General features: G+C 42.3%; 1 protein-coding gene across 1 annotated transcript; it reads left to right on the top strand.

Moving 5' to 3' along the window:
- The first annotated feature begins 610 nt into the window (after positions 1 to 610).
- Positions 611 to 20,383, top strand: crybb3 (crystallin, beta B3). The gene is made up of 5 exons (XM_060843946.1): positions 611 to 685; positions 5,959 to 6,077; positions 8,854 to 8,986; positions 17,429 to 17,571; positions 20,092 to 20,383. The coding sequence occupies exons 1-5, from the start codon at positions 611 to 613 to the stop codon at positions 20,267 to 20,269; spliced, it is 648 nt and encodes a 215-aa protein (XP_060699929.1). The 3' UTR covers positions 20,270 to 20,383.
- The last annotated feature ends 6,580 nt before the right edge of the window (positions 20,384 to 26,963 follow it).

Here is a 26,963-nt window from a genome sequence, read left to right on the forward strand (position 1 = left end):
ATTCAGCCTTTTACACTGAAAGGCTTTGCATTTTTACTGAGTAGGTTAGTAACTTTGTTTCACAGAGTTTATTTTTACAGGATGGAAATAGTCCTTCGCCTCGTCGAATGTTTGTCCAGAGAGTGGTTTCATTTCTTTTTGAAAAAAGTCCTTTTTTTCACACAAAACCAGTACTTTGTAAAACCTGCATTAATATTGTATTCTGCGTTGTTATTCTGATCAAACTGGTTGAGTAATTCAGAGTTTAGAATCCAGACACACCCAGATCGCTCTCTCCAACGCAGATTATTCCATATTTCGTGCGTAATTGCTTTTTGAAATAATTGCCCTCCCTCCACCTGTTGCAGGGCAAGTCCCGAAAGCGCCCTGTGACCGGAACTCGCCCTCTTTCCAGTTTCAGGCCATTCGGGGAATAGGGGAGGGGAGCGGGGACGGTGACAGTTTTCTCAGAGAAGAAGGCAGAGACTCCCTGAGAGATTGTGAGCTTGATGCGGTGCTGCCCGTACGCCCCGCCCGCCCACTAAAGCCGCTGGACCAGCACAGCTCTGAGCTTGTCAGAGTCCCTGGTCCCAATGTCACCCCTCTTCTTGTCTCCGAAGGTAATAGGAGGATGGCAGAGCAGCAGAGTGCCTCCGAGCAACCGGTCGCTGGGAAAAGTCCAAGTGCACCAGGAGCAAATTACAAGGTACCACATATAATCCCATCACTTGGCACTGGCCAGAGTGGTCCAAGATTGGCATTACATTAGTTTCTAATTCTATTTACGCTGTTGTTGGTCAAGCAAGTTGGTACCCTGGATCAACTTTTAGGTTTCATCTTCTAAAACTGATCTTTGAACTTCAGTGGGCTGCAATGCTTTGTTGAGTTGTTGGATGCTTAGCTGTGACATTGCATACACCATTGGATTGATTTTCCCTTAAAGGAATATTGTGTTTTAGGTCATAATATTCTGTAATGTCATTGCCATCAACACTAGCAAGTTAGATGCACTGCTATTAAACTCTAGTTATATCGCTCATTATCATTATTGTATACCACTCATCCAAACTGTGGCCAACTTTTGAGTCTCTTTTGTTGGTTTCCAGGGCTGTTGGCTTTTCCCTCTGAGATAACAGCACCCATTTCCTAGTCAGTTCCAACGTCCATCCTTTTCCCAAAGCACCTTTCCATGCAAGCGAAGGAGACACAAGTTGGGGTGGTACGGTGGCTCAGTGGTTAGCACTGCTGCCTCGAATCCAGGTTCGAATCCAGCCTCAGGCGACTGTCTGTGTGGAGTTTGCACATTCTCCCCGAGTCTGTGTGGGTTTCCTCCGGGTGCTCTGGTTTCCTCCCACAGTCCAAAGATGTGCAGGTCAGGTGAATTGGCCATGCTAAATTGCCCATAGTGTTAGGTGCATTAGTCAGAGGGAAATGGGTCTGGGTGGGTTACTCTTCAGAGGGTCGGTGTGGACTAAGGGCCTGTTTCCACACTGTAGGGAATCTAATGCCTGCCTTTTTACCCTGACCCTAACCTGTTCCCACTGACTAGGACCCTAAACACTTTTTCCAAGTGAAACTGACTAGCCACATCCACGTCTTTCAATGTAGTATGCTGTACTCCCTGCACACTGCGTGGTCTCCTCTGAGGAGATTACTCTCAAGACTGAGTGACCAATTTGTAGAGTACATTTCATTGCACAAGCTTCTGGTGGCCTGTTGTTTTAATTCTCCAACTTGCTCCCATTTTTTAGCCTTCCCACCCTTGGCTGCCTGCAATGTTCTAATGAAGTACACCTCAAGTTTGAGGAACAGCATCTTGTCTTTCAGTTGGGCACTGAATTTCTCTGATAATCTCTGCCACTATTTTGTTTAATTTTATTTTCTTAAACCTTCTTCTTTCCCAATTGCCTTTTATTTTGTTTTTAGACAGGAGCAATTCAGGATCCTGGCAACCACATCTCCTTTAGACACATCTTTTGTGTCTTTTCTTGGCCTCAATTGACCTCTCTTGCCCTTCACCAGTCTCAGACTTGACCTTTTGCTGTTCTTCCCACCCTCCAACTTTCATTTGCTCAAAGTTTATCATATACATCATTAACTTTGGCAGAATCTGAGGAGACAGAAACAGACCTACTGAGTATTTCCAGCATTTTCTGTTTTTTCATATTTCCATCATCCACAATATTTTTGTTTACTCTGTTTTTTTTCAATTACAAAGATAATTGACATCTCTCTAAATAAAATACTGGGGAATTGGTGACCACTCATTTTAAATCCAACACAGAAGAATGTGTGCCTTTTCTGTAAATTAAGAAGAAAGTATACGCTAAATATATTTAGGGCTTTCAGTCTCCCATCTCCTGTTGAACATGAGTCCATAGCACTGCACTCCCCAAATTTTGCACTGACTGCAAGTCTCACAGAGGAGCATTAAGGAAAGCTGATGTACAATTAAGTAGTACTTAATTAGAAATCTAAGAAAGGGTACCATTCTGACATTAGTGCTGATGAATATTGCTGGGTCAGCAAAGAGGATGTTTTTTTCTCCACATCTAGCTTTTATAGCATTTAACGTAGACTTCAATGTTAACCTCTGGCCCCTGAAATGAGATCCCTCTTCTACAGTTCTGGTATTCCACAGGGCTCCAGATAGACGTTACGTTCTCCCATTCCAGTTTAACTTGCTTCTCAGTTCATGTCGTGGTAATTTCAGTTTGATTTGTTAAGGAAATACATAGTTGCTTCTCCTATTTACTCCAATCACAGATGTCCAGTTTCACTCATTGTAATTCGATCAACTCATACTTTGAGATATGTATCACAGGGAAACAAAACCTAAATATGCAGAGGGAAAAAATCTTCGAGTAAAAAATGAGGTCTGCAGATGCTGGAGATCACAGCTGCAAATGTGTTGCTGGTCAAAGCACAGCAGGTTAGGCAGCATCTCAGGAATAGAGAATTCGACGTTTCGAGCATAAGCCCTTCATCAGGAATAAGAGAGAGAGAGCCAAGCAGGCTGAGATAAAAGGTAGGGAGGAGGGACTAGGGGGAGGGGCGATGGAGGTGGGATAGGTGGAAGGAGGTCAAGGTGAGGGTGATAGGCCGGAGTGGGGTGGGGGCGGAGAGGTCAGGAAGAGGATTGCAGGTTAGGAGGGCGGTGCTGAGTTGAGGGAACCGACTGAGACAAGGTGGGGGGAGGGGAAATGAGGAAGCTGGAGAAATCTGAATTCATACCTTGTGGTTGGAGGGTTCCCAGGCGGAAGATGAGGCGCTCCTCCTCCAGCCGTCGTGTAGTTGTGTTCTGCCGGTGGAGGAGTCCAAGGACCTGCATGTCCTCGGTGGAGTGGGAGGGGGAGTTAAAGTGTTGAGCCACGGGGTGATTGGGTTGGTTGGTTCGGGCGGCCCAGAGGTGTTCTCTGAAGCGTTCCGCAAGTAAGCGGCCTGTCTCACGCTGCCTCGTGCTCCCACGAGGAGGTTGAACAGTTCATCAACTTTACTAACACCTTCCATCCCGACCTGAAATTCACCTGGACTGTCTCAGACTCCTCCCTCCCCTTCCTAGACCTTTCCATTTCTATCTCGGGCGACCGACTCAACACAGACATCTATTATAAACCGACTGACTCCCACAGCTACCTGGACTACACCTCCTCCCACCCTGCCCCCTGTAAAAACGCCATCCCATATTCCCAATTCCTTCGTCTCCGCTGCATCTGCTCCCAGGAGGACCAATTCCAACACCGCACAGCCCAGATGGCCTCCTTCTTCAAGGACCGCAGATTCCCCCTAGACGTGATCGACGATGCCCTCCACCGCATCTCCTCCACTTCCCACTCCTCCGCCCTTGAGCCCCGCTCCTCCAACCGCCACCAAGACAGAACCCCACTGGTTCTCACCTACCACCCCACCAACCTGCGCATACAACGTATTATCCGCCGCCATTTCCGCCACCTCCAAACGGACCCCACCACCAAGGATATATTTCCCTCCCCTCCCCTATCAGCGTTCCGCAAGGACCACTCCCTTCGTGACTCCCTTGTCAGATCCACACCCCCCACCAACCCAACCTCCACCCCCGGCACCTTCCCCTGCAACCGCAGGAAATGTAAAACTTGCGCCCACACCTCCACACTCACTTCCCTCCAAGGCCCCAAGGGATCCTTCCATATCCGCCACAAGTTCACCTGTACCTCCACACACATCATCTATTGCATCCGCTGCACCCGATGTGGCCTCCTCTATATTGGTGAGACAGGCCGCTTACTTGCGGAACGCTTCAGAGAACACCTCTGGGCCGCCCGAACCAACCAACCCAATCACCCCGTGGCTCAACACTTTAACTCCCCCTCCCACTCCACCGAGGACATGCAGGTCCTTGGACTCCTCCACCGGCAGAACACAACTACACGACGGCTGGAGGAGGAGCGCCTCATCTTCCGCCTGGGAACCCTCCAACCACAAGGTATGAATTCAGATTTCTCCAGCTTCCTCATTTCCCCTCCCCCCACCTTGTCTCAGTCGGTTCCCTCAACTCAGCACCGCCCTCCTAACCTGCAATCCTCTTCCTGACCTCTCCGCCCCCACCCCACTCCGGCCTATCACCCTCACCTTGACCTCCTTCCACCTATCCCACCTCCATCGCCCCTCCCCCCTAGTCCCTCCTCCCTACCTTTTATCTCAGCCTGCTTGGCTCTCTCTCTCTTATTCCTGATGAAGGGCTTATGCTCGAAACGTCGAATTCTCTATTCCTGAGATGCTGCCTAACCTGCTGTGCTTTGACCAGCAACACATTTGCAGCTATGCAGGGGGAAAGTCAAGCCAACTGCAAATTATGGTCCATCATATTGGTCAATCTAGTCATGTTAGCTTTGTAATATCACAATCCATGATTTTACTCTGAAAAAAGACAATTTCATTTTGCACTCATCAGGGTATCCACACGAATACCAATGAAAAGCGGAATTTCATTTTATACTGTAAGGGAAGAAAGTGTTAGTTGAGAATTGCACACAGATTCATCAATGAGTTCCCTTTCCTTGCTGTACTAGTTGGGAAATCTGCTGGGATGATTGTTTACCACAAGCCTGTTGTCACTACTTATTGTACATGTCCTGATTCCTACAGTTTCAAAAGTTTGAGCGTCAAGTAAAACTAACTGCCTCATATGTCTGTGGTAACATGAGTGTCATTTGCCCCTAATATGCTACCATGTTAGCCAAAAGCCAAAAAGATGATTTGCTTATCGCATAAATGAGAGATATGTTGTATGAATTTTAGTGGTGGTGTGATGCTCGATACTTAGGCCATATGACCGGAAGACTAGCAGGTCATGCCAGACAATTCTTCCCTTTGGCTGTCATGGAAAGCAAAGAACTTCTGTACCCAACAAGCCAAAGCTTGCAGAACTCAAAACAGTGTTTGACATTAGATGTGATTCCATAGTAGGATTATTTAGCAAAAGTTGTTCAGTGTGCTATGAACTATACTGACAGGTAATTTAAGCTGGTCAGTCACTAGCCCACTGCGTGTGTGTGTCCTGTGAACTGTATATATTAATACAGAAGGCCCTTTTCTTTGCAGAAAGAAAGAACATGTCCAGACATTGCGCCTGTTTTAATTTACCAAGTTATGCAGCAGTCATTCACTGGTTCATTATTCTGGGCACCATTTGACCAGAATCAACCTACCTGATTTCAATTTAAACAAAGCTTGGCAGTGGCAGTTAACTGTCAGTTATCATGTAATTGGTGCCTTTTATACAGTAGCATCTCTCCCAATCAAACTGCACTTGCCAGCAATCAGCACATCTTTCTCGTGGAGTATGAAAATGTCATTCTTCTTTCCATTAGAATTTTTGCAAAGATCTTGATAAGTGTGTGATGAATACCTTTGATAACATGTAATTTTGTTCAGCACTATTCAAATTCTATACAACCAAATGACTGTTTATCATTAACCTGTTTTATTTTGATTTTTAAGCTCTTAGTTTATGAGCTTGAGAACTTCCAGGGTCGCAAGTCTGAGTTTACTGGAGAATGTATGAACCTGGCTGAGAAAGGTTTTGAAAAGGTGGGATCAATCCGTGTGGAGAGTGGTCCGTAAGTGCATGTATTTAAATAGTAAAGTGCAGAGGTAATCTTATGACTGTTGTTGAAATTTAAAAAAACCTAATTCACTACTCATATTGGCTCAGGACATATCAATTGTGATTAAAAATAAAAAAGAGTCACATAGAGTTTAAAAACCTTTCAATATAGGCTGTTATTGCAGTGAATGATTCTCAACTGTTAATAGTCTTGTTTTTCATTGCACCACCCTCTAATCTGGGTTCTGTCCATTTACAATTATATGGTTACCCATGTCAGCAGCAAACAGATAAATCTCTTTGTTGATGACATTCAGCATGTTTTTTGAGGGTTAGAAACAAGAATAATTACTTCCCTGAGTGACCTGTCTGGTAGTATTGATAATATAAATAGATATCTATCCCCTATTGGCATCTTCTGCAGAAGAATACTTACATTTACCCAGGGGTTATGAAAAGCACTGTATATCACAAAGTACAGAACATTCTCCAGTGAGGGACTTCAAGAGAGGTATGGTAGCTCCACTATTGACCTGAAATAATGTGTCTGCTAGAAAAGGTCTGCAGCAGGTGATGCGAGAACTAACAAGAGGGAAAAACCTTCTCAACCTTGTCCTCAAAATCTAGCTGCTTTGCTAAATGAGAGAGATTTAGAATGGTCCTAGCAATTCAAAACTGGGCATCCGTGAAGTGCTATTAGGCATCAACAGCAACAAAACTGAATTCAACTACAAGCTGTAACCTTGCATTATCCTCACTTTACCATTATCAACGAGCTAAAGGATCAACCTTGATCAATGACATGTGTAAGGATGAATACCAGGAGCAACATCAGGAAAACCAAAAATGAGATGTAAACCTGTCAAATCTACAACAAGACAACCTGACACCAAACACTGGAAGCAGCATAGAATAGACACAGCTAAGCGATCCCACAATCAGATCTCAGCTTTGCAATCCTGTCATGTCCAATCATGAATGGCAGTCGATAATGAAACAAGAACAGGAGGAGGAGGCTCCACAAATCAACCCAAAAGAGAAGTCTGAAGAATTTGCAACCAGCTTTAACATAAAGGGCCAACTGAATGATCCGTCTTAGCCTTCTAATGAAGTTCCCAACGTTACAGATGGTGATCTTATTCACTCCAAATGATATCAACAAACAGCTAAACACTGCAAAGACTATGGGCCTTGACAACAGCCAAATTATATCACTGAAGTCATGTGCTCCAGAACTAGCCAGCTCGAGTGAAATTCCAGAAAGCTACAATGCTACCACATATCAAACAATGTGGAAAATTCACCACGTAGGACAAGTCCAATCTGGCCTGGACTTGTGTGCTAATGTTCTGAATTGATGCTCGAACCCAGAACCTTGTGATTCAAAGGTGAGAGTGCAACCAAGTGAGCCATAGGTGATCAAGCGTGAAAGATAAATCTTTCAGAGTTGCGACTCGTAAGTGCATTGCTGCATTTTTGTGATCCTGAGACACAGGGACTGATAATACATTTTAATCATCAAGTGATTGAGTCATACATTGTGGAAACAGACCCTTCAGTCCAACTAATCCGTGCCAACCAGACATCTCAATCTGACTTCATCCCGTTTGTCAGCATTTGGCCCATATCCCTGTAAAACCCTTTATAGTCATTTACCCAGGCAGATGCCTTTTAAATGTTGTAATTGTACCTGCCTCCAACACTTTCTCTGGCAGCTCGTTCCATACATGTATCACCCTCTGCGTGAAAAAGTTACCCCTCAGGTTGATTTTAAATGTTTCCCCTCTCACCTTAAATCTATGCCCTATAGTTTTGGACTCCCCTAGCCTGGAAAATACCTATCTATGCCCCTCATGAGTTTATAGACCTCAATAAGGTCACCCCTCAGCTGCCAATACATTTGTGCAGCATGCATTGGTGCCCTTAAAACCAAAGCTGTAGTTTTAGATGCACAGAACCCATGCAAATATAGGAACACGTGCAAATGTGAAAATAAGGCATCTGCACATGAACCACGTAATGGATTATTAAGCCTCTGAAGAAACCTACCCATAATGTGATGACAAAGTGCTCAGTGTCCAACTCAAGTGATTTAGTAGTCTTATCCGAGAACTATTCTTCATTGCTGCTATTCCTGTGCTGTTCTACACGAGCTAATTCTTGCAAGCAGCCATTCTTCACCCAGTCATTGAAGAGCTGCTGGCCTGAATATGAGTCATAGGGTTTTGAATGCACTTATCTCCCAGGCTGTTTCCAGCAAATCCTGTGGTAAGGGCAGCAATGGTAGCTGTGCTGATCTTGCAGTTACGGTGCAAGGTCAAGTTAAATGGAGTGCAGAAGCAGGCAGTCTGAGGAGCCCTTGGAAACAATGAACTGGGAACACACTTCTAATCCCATGTTGAACTCCAACATCAACTATAATTCCTGACCCTGAATCCTATCTTATTAATTCCTGTTTCATGGTTCATTGATTCTGGGTACCAGCTATAAATTGGCTATGATACATTGGTTAAGTGAATAGCAAAGTTCTGAAAGCACTAGAGCCAGTGCATTAAAGACAGGAGCAAAACTTTTTTTTTTAAGTTGTCCCAGTTTATTGAATTGGACAACAGTCAGGAACAATTTGATAAAAGTGCAGCCTCACTTCTGCTGGTACTTGCTGAAACAGTATTCAAACCAGTGCATCTGAAAGATCTTTCTGCCAAATCCTAGTCCCAGAGGTTTAAGATGTGTTCGGTTCTCAGTTGCATCCCTGAAGTGCTTAACAATTGCTGTTTCTCTTTCCCCAGATGGGTAGGGTTTGAACGACAGAAGTTCACTGGTGAGCAGTTTGTTTTGGAGAAGGGAGAATACCCACGCTGGGATACATGGTCCAACAGCCACAACAGTGAGAGACTACTATCACTCAGACCCATCCGCATCGTAAGTCCCAATTTGTTCCACGTTTCTCCTCCCATAAATAGAAATATGGAGAAATAGAATGTGCAGTCTTTCAAAGAAAGAGGCAGAAGAAAGCAAGCAGTGAGAGATAGAGATCGCAATGTGTGAGAGCAGCACAAGAGAGATATTGAGCTGGATTTCTCACGAGAGCAGCTTCTGGGACTAGAGATATCAGGTCGAGCCTGTCGATTCTTCCTCCTTCCATCAGCTATTAAAGCCATTCATGGGAATGAGGTGAGAGTTCCAACCGTTGCCATAAGTAAGTCCCTCCTCTGAGAAATATCAGCTAATCAAAGGCCACTATCTATTGGGATAGAGGGCCACTGACAGTACTGCCCCCACAGATATTGTGGAGACAATCAGCGATGGATCGAAGTACATCCAGGGCCTTGTCAATCCAGGCCCCAGTGAGAAGTGTGGGCATGCATGTTGGGCAGGCTAGGGGAAGTAAAGGAGTACTGTTTGAAGGATTGGGACTTCTAAATGAGACCAGGAGCCCAGAAAGAAAGCCTCTACTGTTTTTAGCTACACACCAACCCACAGGTTCAAACCTGTCAAGCTAGACATTAGGCTTCTCCTGCTGCTGTTAAATTAGAGTGACAGCAGGACAAGGCCTGTAATTGGGCTATATTTGTCCTTTTAAACATCTAGTTGGCCCATGAGCTGGCAGACCTTCCGATTCCTTTCCCTCCTATCCTGAGCCTATACAGTCACAGAGATGGGGGAGAGCAGTGGGTGACATGATGCCCTCTTTCACTCAAAATACAGGAACCACCTGTGGTACACACTGCAGGTTGAATTGTAACTCCCCAAAACAGGTGGATTAAGTTGCTCAGAGGTTCAAAAAACTGAAACAGGATACCAACCTACCTGTATTTGCCCCGTCGGGCTAAAACAGAGGTAGATTGAGGACTTAGCAACCATGCTTCTCAGAGGAGAGAGATTGGTCACTTAAATACAACAAGGTCCTGTGCCTTAATTTTAACTGTTTAACTTGTCATCAGTTTTCCAGGCCTTAAGGAATCTGGTAGGTGAAAGTTGATGTGAGAATTTAATCCATGAGGTAAGTACCTTTACAGAACTACTTGTGGACAAAGAGTAACAGGAAGTGATTCTTTTAGATCCACTGAGCTACCTCTTATAACCTCTTACCCCATGACTGCTGCTCCACAATCATCTCTCACCTCTTTACAACAGCTTCATACTTCACTGCCTGGGATTCTTCTCTGTAGCACCACTCTCACCATCCCCACCCACTCCTACACACACACACACACACGAAATGGCTATTCTCTCAGACTTACCAAGCTGTGATCTTATATTACATCCCTTCCTATCCAACAGGCCTGTAACAACATGTCATTCAGTTTGACAGTGAAAGCCGGCAGAATAACATAGAAATATGTCAACCTCTCCTTTAGTTTCCCTGAACTGAAACACCACAACCACATCACCAACCCTCAACTGCTGCAACCACACACCTTCCCTGAAATAGGATCCAGGCCAATGCAGGTGAAGCAGTGTGAGGACAGACAGGTTGATACAGAGAGAAAGAGAGATGGACAGAAAACACAAACAGTGTAAAAGAGAGACCGAGAGAGACACTGATAGAACAGGTACAAAGATTAAAAATGTGAGAGGGATAGATACTGTAGGAGAAAGAGAACAATCAGGGAGATGGTGTCAGAGAAAATGGGAGAGACAGAAACAGTGACAAATCAAGCAACTTCAGAGACAGACAAAATAAAGAATAAATAATGATGCACACGTGTTGTACATCAAAAGAGAAATGGCACATGCACAGGAGGGATAGAGAACCGCACTGAAAGGAAGGCCAATTCCCTGACACTCTACTCATGGAGCGACCCCTCCCACATTGATATACCTATCTGGAGGGCAGAGAGATTCTCCTGAATTGGTGCTTTTTAAATTATAGTTTGCAGGCCATATTTAAGGTCCAACATTGTCTAAATGTATGTAAACAGGTCAAATAATGAATTGCCATTTCCTTTCTTCACGATTCTCTGACTGCCTAATGCACGGCTCAGTAGTTGAAAATGACAGATTTTCTGTGCTGTTTATATTCTTACAGATTGAGCTATTTAATTTATATGATAATATGGGGAGCTGGTGTTATATCTTTGGACCAATATTGAAATCCTGGCAAATGTTCTGGGGACATGGGTTTAAATCCCACCATGGCAGTCAATGATGCCTACATCCTATGAAAGAATTTTTAAAAACGTTTTGGAACATAAAAGAACAGGGGTAGACCATTCAGCCCCTCAAGCCTGCTCCACCATTCTGGAACATGGCTGATCATCCACCTCAATGCCATAGCCCTCCATTCATTCTATATTCCTTGATGTCATTTGTGACTAAAAATCTAAATCTGTCTGAAGTTAATGAATGAACGTCCACTACTCTTTCAGGTTGAGAATTCTAAATATTCAACACCCTCTGAATGAAGGAATTTCTCCTTATCTCAGTCCTAAATGACCTGTTCCTTAATCTGAGATTATGTCTGATGGTTTTATACTTATCAACAAGGGAAGCATCCTAACCATGTCTACCCTGTCATTCCCTGCATGAATGTCATAAGTCCCAGTGTGATGACCTCTCATTTTCCTAAACCCCAGAGATGACAGGCCCACATTCCACAATCTCACCACTTAAACATTCCCACCATCCCAGCAATCAGTCTGATGAACTTGCACTGTATTCCCTCTCTAACGAGCACAAGTTTGCTTAGGCAGAGGGCTCAGATTGTGTATAGTTCCACAGGTGTACTCTCACCAATGGCTAAACAATTGGAGCAAGATTTCTATGTATCTGTACTCAAATGCTGTTGTGATAAAGCTAACTGTGTTTGCTTTCTGAATTATTTCCTGCACTTGCATTGCTCCTCCGGTGACTTATGAACAAGAACACCTTTGGATATGAACCCTTTCCAATTCCTTACTATTTATGAAATACTCTTCACCTCTGTTCATTCTAGCAAAGTGGATAACCTCACAATTATCCACATTATCTTCCAATTGCCATGTTCATGCCAGACCATTGTTAAAGATTATGAATTGTTGATCCAGGTGGTACCCCACTGGTGCCAGCCTGTCAAACTGAGAACTGATCTATTTTTTTTCTATTCATTTTTTTATTGTTAACTGTTCCTCAGTCCAGATTAATATATGACTGCAGTCCCATGGACTTGAATTCTGTTTAGTAACCTCCTGCATGGGACTTTATTAAAATTCTCCTATAAATCCAAACTCTCCATATCTACAGAATCTTCCTTATCTACTCGGCTAGTATAATTTTGTACATCTCAATCATGTCCACCCAACAGTCTCCTTTGATGTAAGGAAGGTAACTCTGTCTTCATAATTGAAGCTGTCCTGTTCAGGCAACATAGTGGTAAATCTCTTCTGCACCCTCGCCAGTGCTATTGAATCCCTCTTATAATGTTGCAGTTGTGTTAACTGGACAGCAATGAAGGCTGGAACTGAACTCACTACAAACAAGCTGCTATCAAATCTGCAGCATTATAAAGCCATCATTCTCACCATTATGCTATTACTTCCAGCTGATAGTCAATGCTGATACTGAGCATGCTTGGTGTAGGGAGGGATGTGGTGCCAATCAAGTGTGCTGCTTTGTCTTGGATAGTGTCAACTTTCTTGAATGTCGTTGGAGCTGCACACATCCAGACAAATGGTGAGTATTCCATCTCACACCTTGTAGATGGCAAAGTTTGGGGAGTCAGGAGGTGAGTTGTTCCATGTAGAATTGCTAGCCTCTGACCTATTGTCATAGCCACAGTTAGGCCAGTTCACTTTCTGGTTAATGGTAACCCCGACAATGTTGTTAGTGGGGATTTCCGTGATGGTAATGTCCATTCAATGCGAAAGATGATAGTTAGATTCTCTCTTGTTGGAGATGGTCATTGCCCAGCATTTAAGTGACAAGTAACACTTATGTCAGACATCAACCCAAACTTAGGTGATATCCAAGTCTGTCTGCATTTTGGAATTGACTTCTTCTGTATCTGAGGAGTCACACATTGTACAATCATCCGTGAACCTCCCTATAAGCTAAGCCTTACAATGGAAGGAAGGCCACTGATTAAGCAGCTGAAGATGGTTAGATCTCAGACGCTATTTTGAAAAGGCTTGAAGAGATGCCCTGGAGCTAAGATGACTGCAATTGTCCCAGTGATTAACAAATGATACTTATCACTTAGATGACTCTAAACAGGAGAGCTCTCCCACGAATTCCCATTGTTTCCAGTTTTGTAGCTGCATGCTGCCTTAACTCGGATCTTTTGTCCATGTCTGAGCCAAGGCTTAATGAGGTCAGGAGCTGAATGGCCCCGGCAGAACCCAAACTGAGTGTCACCAAATCCTCCTTGTTAGCTCTGTGGCTAACACCTCCCATCATTTCACTGATGATCAAGAGTAGATTGATGGGATGGCGGTTGGCCAGATTGGATTTGTTCTGCTTTTTGTGTACAGGATACACCTGAGCAATTTTCCACATTGTTGGGTAAATACCAGTATTGGAGATGCCAATCAACAGCTTAGCATGGGCACAGCAAATTCTGGAGCACAGGTCTTTGGGAATATTAGAGGAATGTTGTAAGGGTTCACTACCTTAACAGTATCCAGTACCTCCAACCATTTCTTGACATCATAGAGTCATAGGGATGTACAGCACAGAAACAGACCCTTCGGTCCAACTCGTCCATGCCAACCAGATATTTCAACCCAATCTAGTCCCACCTGCCAGCACCTGGCCCATATCCCTCCAAACTCTTCCTATTCATATACCCATCCAAATGCCTTTTAAATATTGCAATTATACTAGCCTCCACTTCCTCTGGCAGCTCATTCCATACACGTACTACCCTCTGCATGAAAAAGTTGCCTTTTAGGTCTCTTTTATGTCATTCCCCTCTCACCCTAGGCCTATGCCCTCTAGCTCTGGACTCCCCGATTCCAGGGAAAAGACTTTGTCTGTTTATCCTATCCATGCCCCTCATGATTTTGTAAACCTCTATAAGGTCAACCCTCAGCCTCCGATGCTCCAGGAAAAACAGCCCTACCCTATTCAACCTCTCCCTATTGCTCAAATCCTCCAACCCTGGCAGCATCCTTGTAAATCTTTTCTGAACCCTTTCAAGTTTCACAACATTTTTCCAATAGGAAGGAGACCAGAATTGCACGTAATATTCCAACAGTGGCCTAACCAATGTCCTGTACAACCGCAACATGCCCTCCCAACTCCTGTACTCAATACTCTGACCAATAAAGGAAAGCATACCAAATGCCGCCTTCACTATCTTATCTACCTGTGACTCCACTTTTAAGGAGCTATGAACCTGCACTCCAAGGTCTCTTTGTTCAGCATCTCTCCCCAGGACCATTACCATTAAGTGTATAAGTCCTGCTAAGATTTGCTTTCCCAAAATGCAGCACCTTGCATTTATCTAAATTAAACTCCATCTGCCACTTCTCAGCTCTTTGGCCCATCTGGTCAAGATCCTGTTGTAATCTGAGATAAGCTACTTCGCTGTCGACTACACCTCCAATTTTGGTGTCATCTACAAACTTACTAACTATATCTCTTATGCTCACATCCAAATCAGTTATATAACTGATGAAAAATAGTGGACCCAACACTGATCCTTGTGGCACTCCACTGGTCACAGGCCTCCAGTCTGAAAACAACCCTCCACCACCCCCCTCTGGCTTCTACCTTTGAGTGAGTTCTATATCCAAATAGCTAGTTCTCCCTGTATTCCTTGAGATCTAACCTTGCTAACCAATCTTCCAAAGGGAACCTTGTCGAATGTCTTACCAAAGTCCATATACATCACGTCCACCATTCTGCCTTCATCAATCCTCTTTGTTACTTCTTCAAAAAACTCAATCAAGTTTGTGAGATATGATTTCCCACACCCAAAGTCATGTTGACTATCAGTCCTTGCCTTTCCAAATACATGTACATCCTATCCCTCAGGATTCCCTCCAACAACTTGCCCACCACCGATGTCAGGCTCACTGATCTATAGTTCCCTGGCTTGTCCTTATCACCTTTCTTAAATAGTGGCACCACGTTAGCTAACCTCCAGTCTTCTGGCACCTCCCCCTCAGGTGACTGTCTGTGTGGAGTTTGCACATTCTCCCTGTGTCTGTGTGGGTTTCCTCCAGGTGCTCCAGCTTCCTCCCACAGTGCAAAGATGTGCAGGTTAGGTGAATTGGCCATGCTAAATTGCCTGTAGTATTAGGTGCATTAGTCAGAGGGAAATGGATCAGGGTGGGTTACTCTTCATAGGGTCAGTGTGGACTGGTTGGGCCGAAGGGCCTGTTTGCACATTGTAGGGAATCTAATCTAATCTCATGTGTGACTATCGATACAAATATCTCAGTTTATGGAGTGAATCAAATTTGCTGAAGTTTGTCATCAAAAGCTAGCATCCAAGTTCAGCAGAAAAATGGAACGTTGGCATTTATTCCAAAGGGGCTAGTGTACATTAACATGATTTTGCTAAAGGTGTACAAGGTGCTGGTCAGACCATAATTGGAATACTGTGAACAGTTTATTTAGGGCCCCTTATCTAAGATATACCTGTATGGGCATTGGAAACAGTCCACACAAGGTTCACCAGGCTCATATCAGATATAGTGGGACAGTTTTATAAGGAGACGCTGAGTAGATTGGGTGTGTACTAATTAGAATATAGAAGAATGAGAGGCAGCCTTAATGAAAGATACAAGATTCTTAGATGATAAGACAAAGTTGATTCAAAAAGGTTGTTTCCCATTGTGTCGGGGTGTCGGTCTAGAGGGTGTAATCTCAGAATAAATGGTTGAACGTTTAAAACAGAGGAATTTTTTCTCACAGAGAGTTGGGAATTCTTTACTGCAGAAGATTTGCAAATGATTCCATCTTATCTTTTGTATTGATGTGCTGGGCTTCCCCATCATTGAGGAAGGAACAAGAGTTACCCATATGGAAGAGGACCATTACAGTTAGAATGGAACACATATGCAAGAAAAACACTCAAATGGAAAGAAACAGAGGTGAAAGAATGTACATCAGGGAGGGCCAAACATTCAATGGAAAAGATAGTGCAAGACAATGAAAGATATACAACAAGGAACAGACACCCAAACACTAACTATACAAGTCACAAGCAAAATAAGACCTGTCCTTAGGTAACTAGGCAGATAAATATTCAACTGGTTGACAAATAAACATAGGGAAGTCTCCAAATACAAGGTGCATGCAGTGTAAAATCAGTATGCTGAACTTGTATAAAGCAAAATGGGGTGCATCAAAGAACATCATTCCAAGGAAATACAAAGATTTTAATGAAGAGAAGTACAGGCTAAATCTAAGTATAACCATCATAAAGATAATTCTAAGGAATGCAAAACTTGTAGTTGGATGGTGGAAAAGGAGGAACAGAAAGACTAAGAAGAAACATGAGAAAGATTAACAAACAAAACAGAATGCAGCTGAAAAGAATATTGATTATTTGTCCTCATTGATGTAGTTTGCCTTCCAACTATACAAATTTAGATTTCCTGAATCGCATCCTCTCCTTTGCCTTTCACAGGTTTATTTCGTCACCTACATTCAGCTTTATATTTATTCCCTCATCCTTTTAACTCTCCTTGTCGTGGCCTCTTGTACATCCTTCTCCTTTTGGCCCACCCTGAATTTGTGGCAGGTTCATAGAATCCCTACAGTGCACAAACAGGCCTTTCAGCCCAACAATACCACACTCACCCTCCAAAGAGTAACCCACCCTGACCCATTCCCCTATCCTATTATTCTACATTTACCCTGACTAATACACCTAACCCCTACACATTCCTGAACACTTCAGGCAATTTAGCAACTCACCTAACCTGCACATCTTTGGATTCTGGGAAGAAACCAGAGGAAACCCACGCAGACACAGGGAGAATGTGCAAACTCCACACAAACAGTCGCCCGAGGCTGGAATCGAACCCGGGTCCCTGGCGCTGTGAGGCAGCAGTGCTAACCCACAGAGCCAATGTGCTGCCCATGTTTTTCGAACATTTCCTTCCCTAAATTCCCCAATGTTTGCACATCTATGTTTTGATCACTTCCTAAACTCTCACTCTTTGGATCAGTTTAGTATCACCATTTATTTCTAATTGTGAAGCATTTTGAACATTTCAGTTAATGATCCAGTAAACATACAGGTAATTATTGTCACATATATGACAATTAAGACTGGAATTTAAACTTTGGACTCCTTGTCAAGACTCCAATATATTTTGAGACAACTTTCAATTCTAGGTTCTCTGGGTCACTACTGACATATTGCCTTCTGGTATCTGAATCTCATATTTAACATTTCAACCTACTGATTGTTTTACTTTCTTTTAGGATGGCGGAGAGCACAAGATCCATCTCTTTGAGTTAGCTGGGTATAATGGGAGGAAGATGGAGATTGTAGAAGATGATGTTCCCAGCCTTTGGGCTTATGGATTCCAGAATAGAGTAGCCAGCATCAAAGTCATCAATGGAACGTAAGACAACTTACACTGTTTAAATCATTGAAATTTTCCTGCAAGTTGTTAGGTAGTGTCAAAGCATTTGTTTTGATTAGTCTTTCCAAACATTCAGCAAGAGATAATGTGTAACCCACATTTCTTCCTGATTTACCCCATATTTGCCTCTATCTCATCTGCAATCCCCATATTAAAGAACTAAAAAATAAGCATTTAAAAATGAGGGCAGAGGAGCTGCAGTGTTAACACTTGAGAACAAATTATATCCTGCATCAACTACAAAAACAGCATCAAAACATAATGAGAATTTGATGAAGGATCCAGAAGTGGTGTTATGTGTTACCAAGATTTCTGCCAATGCCGTACCTAGAAATAAAATGACGTTTTAGAGAGGTAATGATGTAATACTTTCCGAAGAGATGTGACTTTGTAGATGCCTGAATGTTGCAACTCAGGATGGGTAATCTGGTGGACATTTAGTGGAGACACATTTGCTTATTCAAACTAACTTTCAGTAAGGCAGCAGGAGGGAGTGAACATGCAGGAAAGTAATTAAATATGAAAATTGAGATGTTATGTCAGTGTAAGACCCTAATCGCAGTTATTGAGAAGAATTGATGAAGGATGCATTGTGATCTGTCACATATTCTCCAAACGATTGCAGCAATGACTCACTGACCTGATGAGTTTGACTCCAACAACTTTGATGCCATCCAAGACAAAGCAACCTGTTCAATTAGCGTCCCATTGTCCAGTTTAAACATCCATTCCTTTTGCCATTGATGCACAGTGGCAGCTTTGTGTACCACCACTGCACTAAGACTCTTCCAAAAAAAACATGCTAAACTTGCAGTCTCTACCACCAAAAAGACAATGGTAACAATGCATGTCTCCCTCCAAGTTACATATTATCCTGACTTGGAACTATCTCGCTGTTATTTCACTGTTGCTACATCAAAATTCTAATTGAAAAATCCCTTCCAACAGTCTTGTGGGTCCACCACAGGGACTGCAGTGGTATGAGAAGGTGGTTCACCACCCTTTCCCCAAAGCTGTGCAGCCGCTCCAAGGATCCCCACATGCTGATTAGTATGCTGACACTGCTCCCAGCATTGACGTCTGGGTTTGGACCTTTGAGGTCTGCACAGAAAACAAAATTCAAGGGAATGTAGCTCACCTTTACAAGAATAATTAAAGATAGGTGATGAATGTTGACCTGTCCAGCATTGCCTATGATTCAATGAACAAATTAAAAGTAAGTTTTTTAGGAGGAACCAAAATAACCCTCCTGTTCCATCAGAACTCTTCCAGTTCATTGCTGACCCATTGTCACCATATTCCCACACACCCTTCCTGAACAAGGGTAGTCATCTGACAAGGATTAACCTGGAGTAGCAAAAGTTACAGATTTAATTCCAGGAAACTCATGTGAGCAACCCTGCTGGTAACTGGCAATTTTTAAAAACTGTTTATTAACTTTAAAAGTATTGATGATGGGGAATAAAGGTGTTTGATCTACAGCCAAGCACCAACTGAGGAGGCATCTTGTCATTTCCTGCTGGCTGCATGGAGGCAGGATACTGCCGCGGTGGGGGGTGGTGGGGTTCTGTGGCAGCTGTGGGTCAGTTGGAAACATGAAATCGTAGATTGAAACCTTCAAAAGGTACAATGAGCCAGATTTTCAGTGCTGGTCCAAACAGTGTCTGCTTCTGACTATGTTCAATAACTGGCTCCTGAACAGTTTTGAACACAGTTGGCCCCCAAAGCACAACAAAAGCAATATTGGTAAGTTCCAGATCTGAAAATGAGTCGTGTCTTCTGACTGCCTCACTGGGTTGGTAAGTATCTACTCAATGCCCAACTGCACAGTCTCCTCCACAAAGTCAACAGGGCATAAGGGATGCAAGAGGTTAAAAACGCAATAGATAGGCAGATCATGGCTAGTAACGAGAAAGATCTAAATAATGTTTTTAACTGTAGTTGACTGATCTTTAGAGGATAAATTAGACATAACCCCTGCAGACATTCAGGGAGTGATAGATGGGTTAAATGAATACTTTGAAAACAAAGACTGGGAATATTTCAACATGACTCGGGAATCCATATCCATTTGGGAATTACTAAAACATTAAAACTAAGAAACTGAATAAATTAGAGGATGGTTTCAATAATCCTGCAACCATATCAAGGGACAGTATGGACAGTCACATATGGCTAGCTATCACAAACTCACTATCTATGATGAGCTGTCCATTAGTTTGAATGGATGGAACATTACAAGCTGCAAACTTGGAATCGCCCCTCTCCTGCTTCCTGTGAAAGTCGATTCTCACTGTGAAGTTGCAATTAAATATCTGTATGGTTTCTGAATTGGACAGGATGGAACAAAAAAAAGTTCAGTAAAGTCGTCATGGGTTTGCTTATTTATCTAGAAGCTTCACCAACACACAAGCTGCCTAAGCTAAGGACTGGAAGATAGTGAATGTTATCCTGATACCTACCAAATATGTAATGATGTCATATTCTGTTGACCTCTAGGTGGGTAGGGTACCAGTACCCTGGTTATCGAGGACCCCAGTATGTATTTGAAAAAGTGGACTATAAACATTGGAACGAATGGGATTCGAACCAGCCCCTGATCCAGTCGATCCGCCGTGTTCGTGATATGCAGTGGCACAAACAAGGCTGCTTTCAGGCTACTCCCACGAGCAGCTGAAAGAGACAGGAGGAAAACCTTGAGGTCAGGGGCAGAGCGTTTGCAAAGAAGAGAAGAATGAAGTAGAACCTGTAGGCCTTACGTCAATGTGCTGTACAAAAAAAACGCTACAAATAAAATGGTGACTGACTGTAACCCCCTTACATGATTATATTTGTTCACGTGGATTTTCTGTTTCTTTTCCTTTTTAAGCAAAGATAAAACATATAGTACCCTGACTATACATATATTTTCTTGCCAGAGTTCCTACTCTGATCACTGTCCAGTGATCATACCTGGGAATTTTGTGTGTGTCTCTCTGTGTAGGAGACTAGCTTCCTGTGATACATCTGAGAAACAGCTCACTGTCCACACTGCTGCATGACAATTGGGCAAAATGCCAGTCGCCTTGTTACTGGATCTCTCCTTCAGAGAAAAGGTGAGAAAATTGAACTATAAATATATCCCTTTTAAAAGGGTTATAAAAATGTTCCAAGAAAACACCTGTCACACTGTAAGTCATTAAGATTAGGTAAATTACTTACAGTGTGGAAACAGGCCCTTCAGCCCAACAAGTCCACACCGACCCTCCGAAGAGGAATCCACCCAGACGCATTCCTCTACATTTACCCCTTCACCTATGAGCAATTTAGCACGGCCAATTCACCTAACCTGCACATTTTTGGAATGTGGGAGGAAACCAGAGCACCTGGAGGAAACCCGCGCAGACACTGGGAGAATGTGCAAACTCCACACAGACAGTTGCTGAGGTGGGAATTGAACCCGGGTCTCTGGCACTGTGAGGCAATAGTGCTAACCACTGTGCCACCCACATGACAGAATCTCTAATAAAGTCATATTGTTTACCGAGATTGCTGCAGTAAGCTCCCTGTAAAATATAAATCCACAGAACTTCAGAATACCTCACTAAAAGCTATCAGGGTCCACAAATAAGAATCAGAAGATCACATTGTTAATGCTGAGCCACAGGCTTATGTGTAAATATACAGGATTAAACAAACCCTCAAAAGTAAACCAGAAACAGTGTTTTAGTTTCATTTCACCTGCAAATGAATGTGCCCTCAAACTCTCAAAGAGAAGTCTTTGTTCCAGAATCGCTCTCAATCAAAGAACAAAAAAAAACTTAGGTCATCCATACAGACTACAACATTCTCTTAAAATCTTTACATTTATTTGCTTCAGCGGCTTTCTTTGAGATCTTAAGACACACATTATTATTCTTGCTGTCCATGGGTTTGTCCAGATTTTTTGTGTCGAAAACAGAAGGCATTTTTATAGAGTGCTTTTCATGGTCCTCAGGGCACAGTTAAGACCTATTGTGAATAATGTGTGCAATGTTGCTGTCTTCATTAAGGCAGGTTGTAAATGCTTTGGAGACACTTCCCCGGAATTTATTAGATTATAGTTGGTACATCTGGGTTATGTTATGAGGAAAGCTTGGGCAGGCTGGGCTGATTCCCACTGTAGTTTTGAAGTCTGAGGAGTGACTTGATTGACCAGTATAAAACCCTGAATGGTCTTGACAAGGTGGATGTGAAAAGCATGGTCCCTGTGTTAGGTCAATCCAGAATTATGGGGCACAATTATAAAATTAAGGGTTACCATTTTGAGACAGAGATGAGATTTCTTTTTGAGGGCTGTGTGACTTTAAAACATCGTCTCAGAAGGCAGTGAAGATGGGATCATAGAGTCAGAGATCTACAGCATGGAAACGGACCCTTCGGTCCAACTCGTCATGCCGATCAGATAGCCCAACCTCACCTAGTCCCATTTGCCAGCACTTGGCACATATCCCTCCTATTCGTATACCCATCCAGATGCCTATTAAATGCTGTAATTGTACCAGCCTCCACCACTTCCTCTAGAAGCTCTTTCCATACATGTACCACCGTCTGCGTGAAAAAGTTGTCCCTTAGGTCACTTTAATATCTTTCCCCTCTCACCCTAAACCTATGCCCTCTCGTTCTGGACTGCCCCACCACAGATCTTGTCTATTTATCCTATCCATGTCCCTCATGATTTTATAAACCTCTATAAGTTTGAAACAATACTGTTATGGAGCTAAGACGTGAACAAATCTGTCATTACATTTTATTTGTTAGGCCAAAGGATTAAAGGTTATCGGGGGTAGATTTGCATGCGAAATTCAATACACAAACAGAGCAGCCATGATCCTGTTGAATAGCAGTGTAGGATCCAGGGACTGAATTGTTTGCTTCTTCTCCTAATTCATTTGTACGTGCATTTAGAATATCCCCAGAAAAAAAGCAAGAGATTGGTGCAATTTCATAAAGAAAAAGTTATCATACAAAAGTCAACAACCATAAATAACCTCATTATACTCTCCGATTGACCTCACAGCTAAGAGTGGAGTCATGGGATGTGACCTAGGCGTTCTCCCCAGTACCACACTGCTATGACTACTTTTTTGTTTTTTTTTAATATACTTTCTTGCACAATGACACACTGTGAAGTAGTTCCACCTGGTTGAGATTAGTGTGTCTGACCGTGTTCCTCTATTGGCTCCAGATTTTTGATTGCTTGATTTAGTAGGAACAGCAATAAGCTATTAAACTGAAAAAAGAACATTTTTATTATCTTCCAACTCTACTGAGGAGCCATCAGACTATATTTCTCAATCTACTGTCTTCCCAGAAAAAAAAATCATTTTCTCTTGAACCATTTAACAATATTCAGTCAGTGATTTTCCTGGACAATCCAAATGAATGGTGCGGGCAGGCTTCAGAAACAGTTGTCTTCCGGAGTCATTTTTTCATACTTCTAAAATCTATGCTCTAAAATAGGTACTGAGATTTTCTTCTTGTCCTAACTTACTGTTTTGTAATTTGTGGCCCTAACATTCATCCTCTTCAAAATGACCAATTTACAAATTGACATACAAAACACACAATTCTTCACCTGTTCGTGGAAACGTCTATGAAGTTATCTTTATCTGAACAGAAAACAGCGAGCATACATAATCTTCTGTTAAAATTTAGGTTCTTGATATAATCATTCTGTTTTCTCACCACAGACATCTCTCAAGGGCATTAATGTTCTTGTAGATGTCAGAATTGCACACCACTATATGTTTTATTTCCATATATGCTTAAGTAATAGTTGATCTCATGTACAAGTCGACTCCTGACTTTTGGCCAAAATTTTCCAACCCTCTTTACTTATCATCTGCACATCCTGGTGCAAATCTCCTCATTTTGTTCAGCTCCTCATGTCTGAGCATGTCAATACATGCTATTAAGGCTACCACTTCACCAATGCATGCAGGGTTCTCACCAATCCTGTCCTCTAGTATGGCATCAAAAAAGACCTACAGACATATAGCCCTATTTAGACTGTGAAGTTGTTGAGATTGCAGAGCAGAGATATAAATGTGCAGCTGCAAGAGAATTTTGATATCAGAGAAAAACGTTAGAGATTCAAGGAGGTTCTCTCCACGGTTTTGGCATCAATGTGCAAGCATGTGGCCATGGTTAGATCAATGAAATTACAAAGTATGGTTTAACAGCTGCCAGATCAATCCAAATCTTCACCCTGAATCAGGCAAATAATGAGTCATTACAAATTTCAAAGTCAGCCCTGAAAGGTAAGGCAGGTTTAGGAAAAGAAACAATTTTGTATCATGATAGAAAACCCCAATTTCATCTTGACTCGTAGCAGAACTCAATAAGAGGTTTATCACATTTCAGTTGTCTCTAATCAATCAACAAAATAGTGGATTTTGATTGGCCTGTATTGAGAACATAGATGAGACTCTAATCAACAGTGATTAGTGACAACTGGCCATGAAATGAGTAGATTATTATTGTGCTAATTAAAAATCTAAAGGATGATGGAAATCAGAAACAAAAACAGGAATTGCTGGAAAAGTTCAGGAGCTCTGGCAGCATCAAACCATCCTGGACACACCAAACAAGTCCTTCACCCATCCAAGCCCCTGGCACTATGCAAGTCCCAGTCAATATAGAGAAAGTTAAAATCACCCACCATAACAACCTGTTCATTTTCCACTTTCCTTACCCTGTCCACATATCTGTTCCTCTATCTCTAGCTTGCAGTTGGGAGGCCAGACATACAACCCCATTAAAGTGATTGTATCTTTCCTATTTATGAGCTGTACCTATATGGTCTCACTAGATGAGCTCTCGAAGATATTCTCTCTCAGGACAACAGTGATATTCTCCCTAATCAGTAACGTAACTCACCCAATTTATTTACATCCCCATCACACCTGAAACATCTAAATCCCAGAACATTAAGCTGCCCAGTATTGTCCCCCTCTCAACCAAGACTCTATAACAGCTACAACATCATAGTTATATGTATTGATCCAAGCTTTAAATTCATTTGCCTTATCTATCATAGTCCTTGTTAATTATAAATATTAATTGTATAAATGAAATATTATTCAGTAGAAATTATTTATGAATATTATAATTATAACTAATTTATTAATTAAAACAGCAGTATTGAAAATATTTCTTCCAACTCTCATGCGATTTCTGGGCATGGTGTTGTTAGGAACAGTCTCTGGCTTGGTAAGTCTGCAATAGTGAAATGGTGCAGAGGTGGATTTCAAACCATGCAAACTATTACTCTTGTTTAAGTTGGCCTTCTTCTTTACAGTTAAATATTTAGTTTCCGAACCCCAGTTTTTACCTAAGTATATATAAATGCTTTATGCAAGAAGACCATTTTCTTTTGTTGAGTGCTCTATGCAACTATGTAATAGTGATCACTGATCCCTTCCTTGTTGATGTGCATGCATACAGTTGTTTTAAGGTACTTGTAATGCTATTGGCTAAAAATGAGAAACAGAATGGAATTGTTAATGACACAATCATCTCTGATAATAAAACTGAAAAATTCAGTATTAAAACAGTGTACCACCTTTTGGATAAAATTATTTAATATATCTTAATGCAATAAAACGAGAGTTTTAAAACAAATTGTTCCACTGCACAACACACTGCTTGCTGTACTCATTAGTCCTCTCCTGTTAAGTGAGCTCCCAGTGCGAGAAGTCCAGATTTTCCATTGGCTAGCGAATCGTTTCTGCGTGGTAAATGTGAGTTTCACATCAGGATCTAGTGGAATGCTCAACAAAGCAGAATCTGAGCAATTTACAGGAAATGGAAGGTGCTGATTGGCAATTCTAGAACCCTCTGAAAGGATTCATTTATATTGAGGAATTTGGAGGGTTCTGTTACAGTTAAATAAATAGTTCTCCAGGAAAGGTTTGACATTTAAAAACTGAGTCTAATTCTTGGATGAGTATTAAACTAGGCCTCCAGTTTACAACAAAACCCCTAACCTACAGCTGGTCTTGATCCCACATACCTCTCAGACCCTGAGCCGACATTCCCCTCTCATTCTGGAAACCAACACTACCCCTGCCATTGAATTCCTCCCCCAGGGCCTAAAAGCATAATGCATCCTGGCCCACCAGGATGAACCCAACACATCCTCTGCAATTGGACATGACACCAATCCCCTCAACCCACTACCTTGAGGGTTTGACATCCCACTCTCACTAAGACCACACCCCTACCAGGCCGAATATTCATACACCCATTCTCAGACCTACCCTTAAAAGGGAAAGCAATGGCCTAATAGTATTTTCACTAGACTATTAATCCAGAAACTTAGCTAAAGTTCTGGGGACTCTGGTTCAAATGCAGCCATTAGAGACAGTGGAATTTGCATTCAATAAAAAATCTGAAAGTAGGGGTCTAATGATGGCCATGAAACCAATGTCAATTGTCATAATAAACCATCTGGTTCACTTGTGTCCTTTAGGGAAGGAAATCTGTCATCCTTACCTAGTATGGTGACATATGATTCCAGACCCATGGACATGTGATTGACTCTTTACTGTCCTCTGGACAATTAGGGATGGCAATGAATGCTGGCTTAGCCAGAGATGCCCATATCCTATGAGTGATTGGAAAAAAAGTCACCACTTACCTGGCCCCTTTCTTACCTGGCATCCTACCCTTCTGGTGCACTAAACTCACATTCCTGATGAAGGGCTTTAGCCTGAAACATCGATTCTCCTGCTCCTTGGATGCTGCCTGACCTGCTGTTCTTTTCCAGCACAACACTCTCAACTCTGATCTCCAGCATCTGCAGTCCTCACTTTCTCCTAGTCTCACAATTAGCTTACACACATTGTTATGAAAATGTGGGTGTACTGTACCTTTAAGAGAGTTAAACGTTAGCAACAACTACCTGACAGCAATAAGTGTTCTGAAAAAAGATACAATTTAACATGTGCTTCAGCTACAAGGGTAGCGAGGGTAGCTGGTTGCCTGGAAAAGACAAAACAGATTCAAATTAGGCCAATCACTTTAAGTTATACCCCCCAAAAAACCAAACTCCAATCCAGTTTGAATTGAGTATATTGACAATCTTAAAACTCAATGACACAATCCAATGGTTTTGGGAGGCGGGGGTGGGTGGGAAATAAGCCTGGGGAAAATTGAACAGTTGAGAGGAGAACTGCCAAGCTACCAGCATGTAAAGTCTGTCTGAAAAAATTAGCTCTCTTAAAAAGGTATCTTTATCGATCAGTAATCTGTAAACTAGAATCCCCAAGAAGAAGAAAAGACAATTGGAATACAGAGAAAACTGAAAACTGCCTAGTTTTGAGATAAGAAGTTTTGTCTAGTAAATC

This window comes from Hemiscyllium ocellatum, chromosome 24 (assembly GCF_020745735.1).
Source record: "Hemiscyllium ocellatum isolate sHemOce1 chromosome 24, sHemOce1.pat.X.cur, whole genome shotgun sequence".
Classification (NCBI taxonomy): domain Eukaryota; kingdom Metazoa; phylum Chordata; class Chondrichthyes; order Orectolobiformes; family Hemiscylliidae; genus Hemiscyllium; species Hemiscyllium ocellatum.

Coding starts and splice junctions, on each gene's coding strand:
- crybb3 (XM_060843946.1), top strand. CDS start 611: ATGGCAGAGCAGCAGAGTGCCTCCGAGCAACCGGTCGCTGGGAAAAGT. Junction 6,078..8,853: donor ATCCGTGTGGAGAGTGGTCC/GTAAGTGCATGT, acceptor CTCTTTCCCCAG/ATGGGTAGGGTTTGAACGAC. Junction 17,572..20,091: donor ATCAAAGTCATCAATGGAAC/GTAAGACAACTT, acceptor GTTGACCTCTAG/GTGGGTAGGGTACCAGTACC.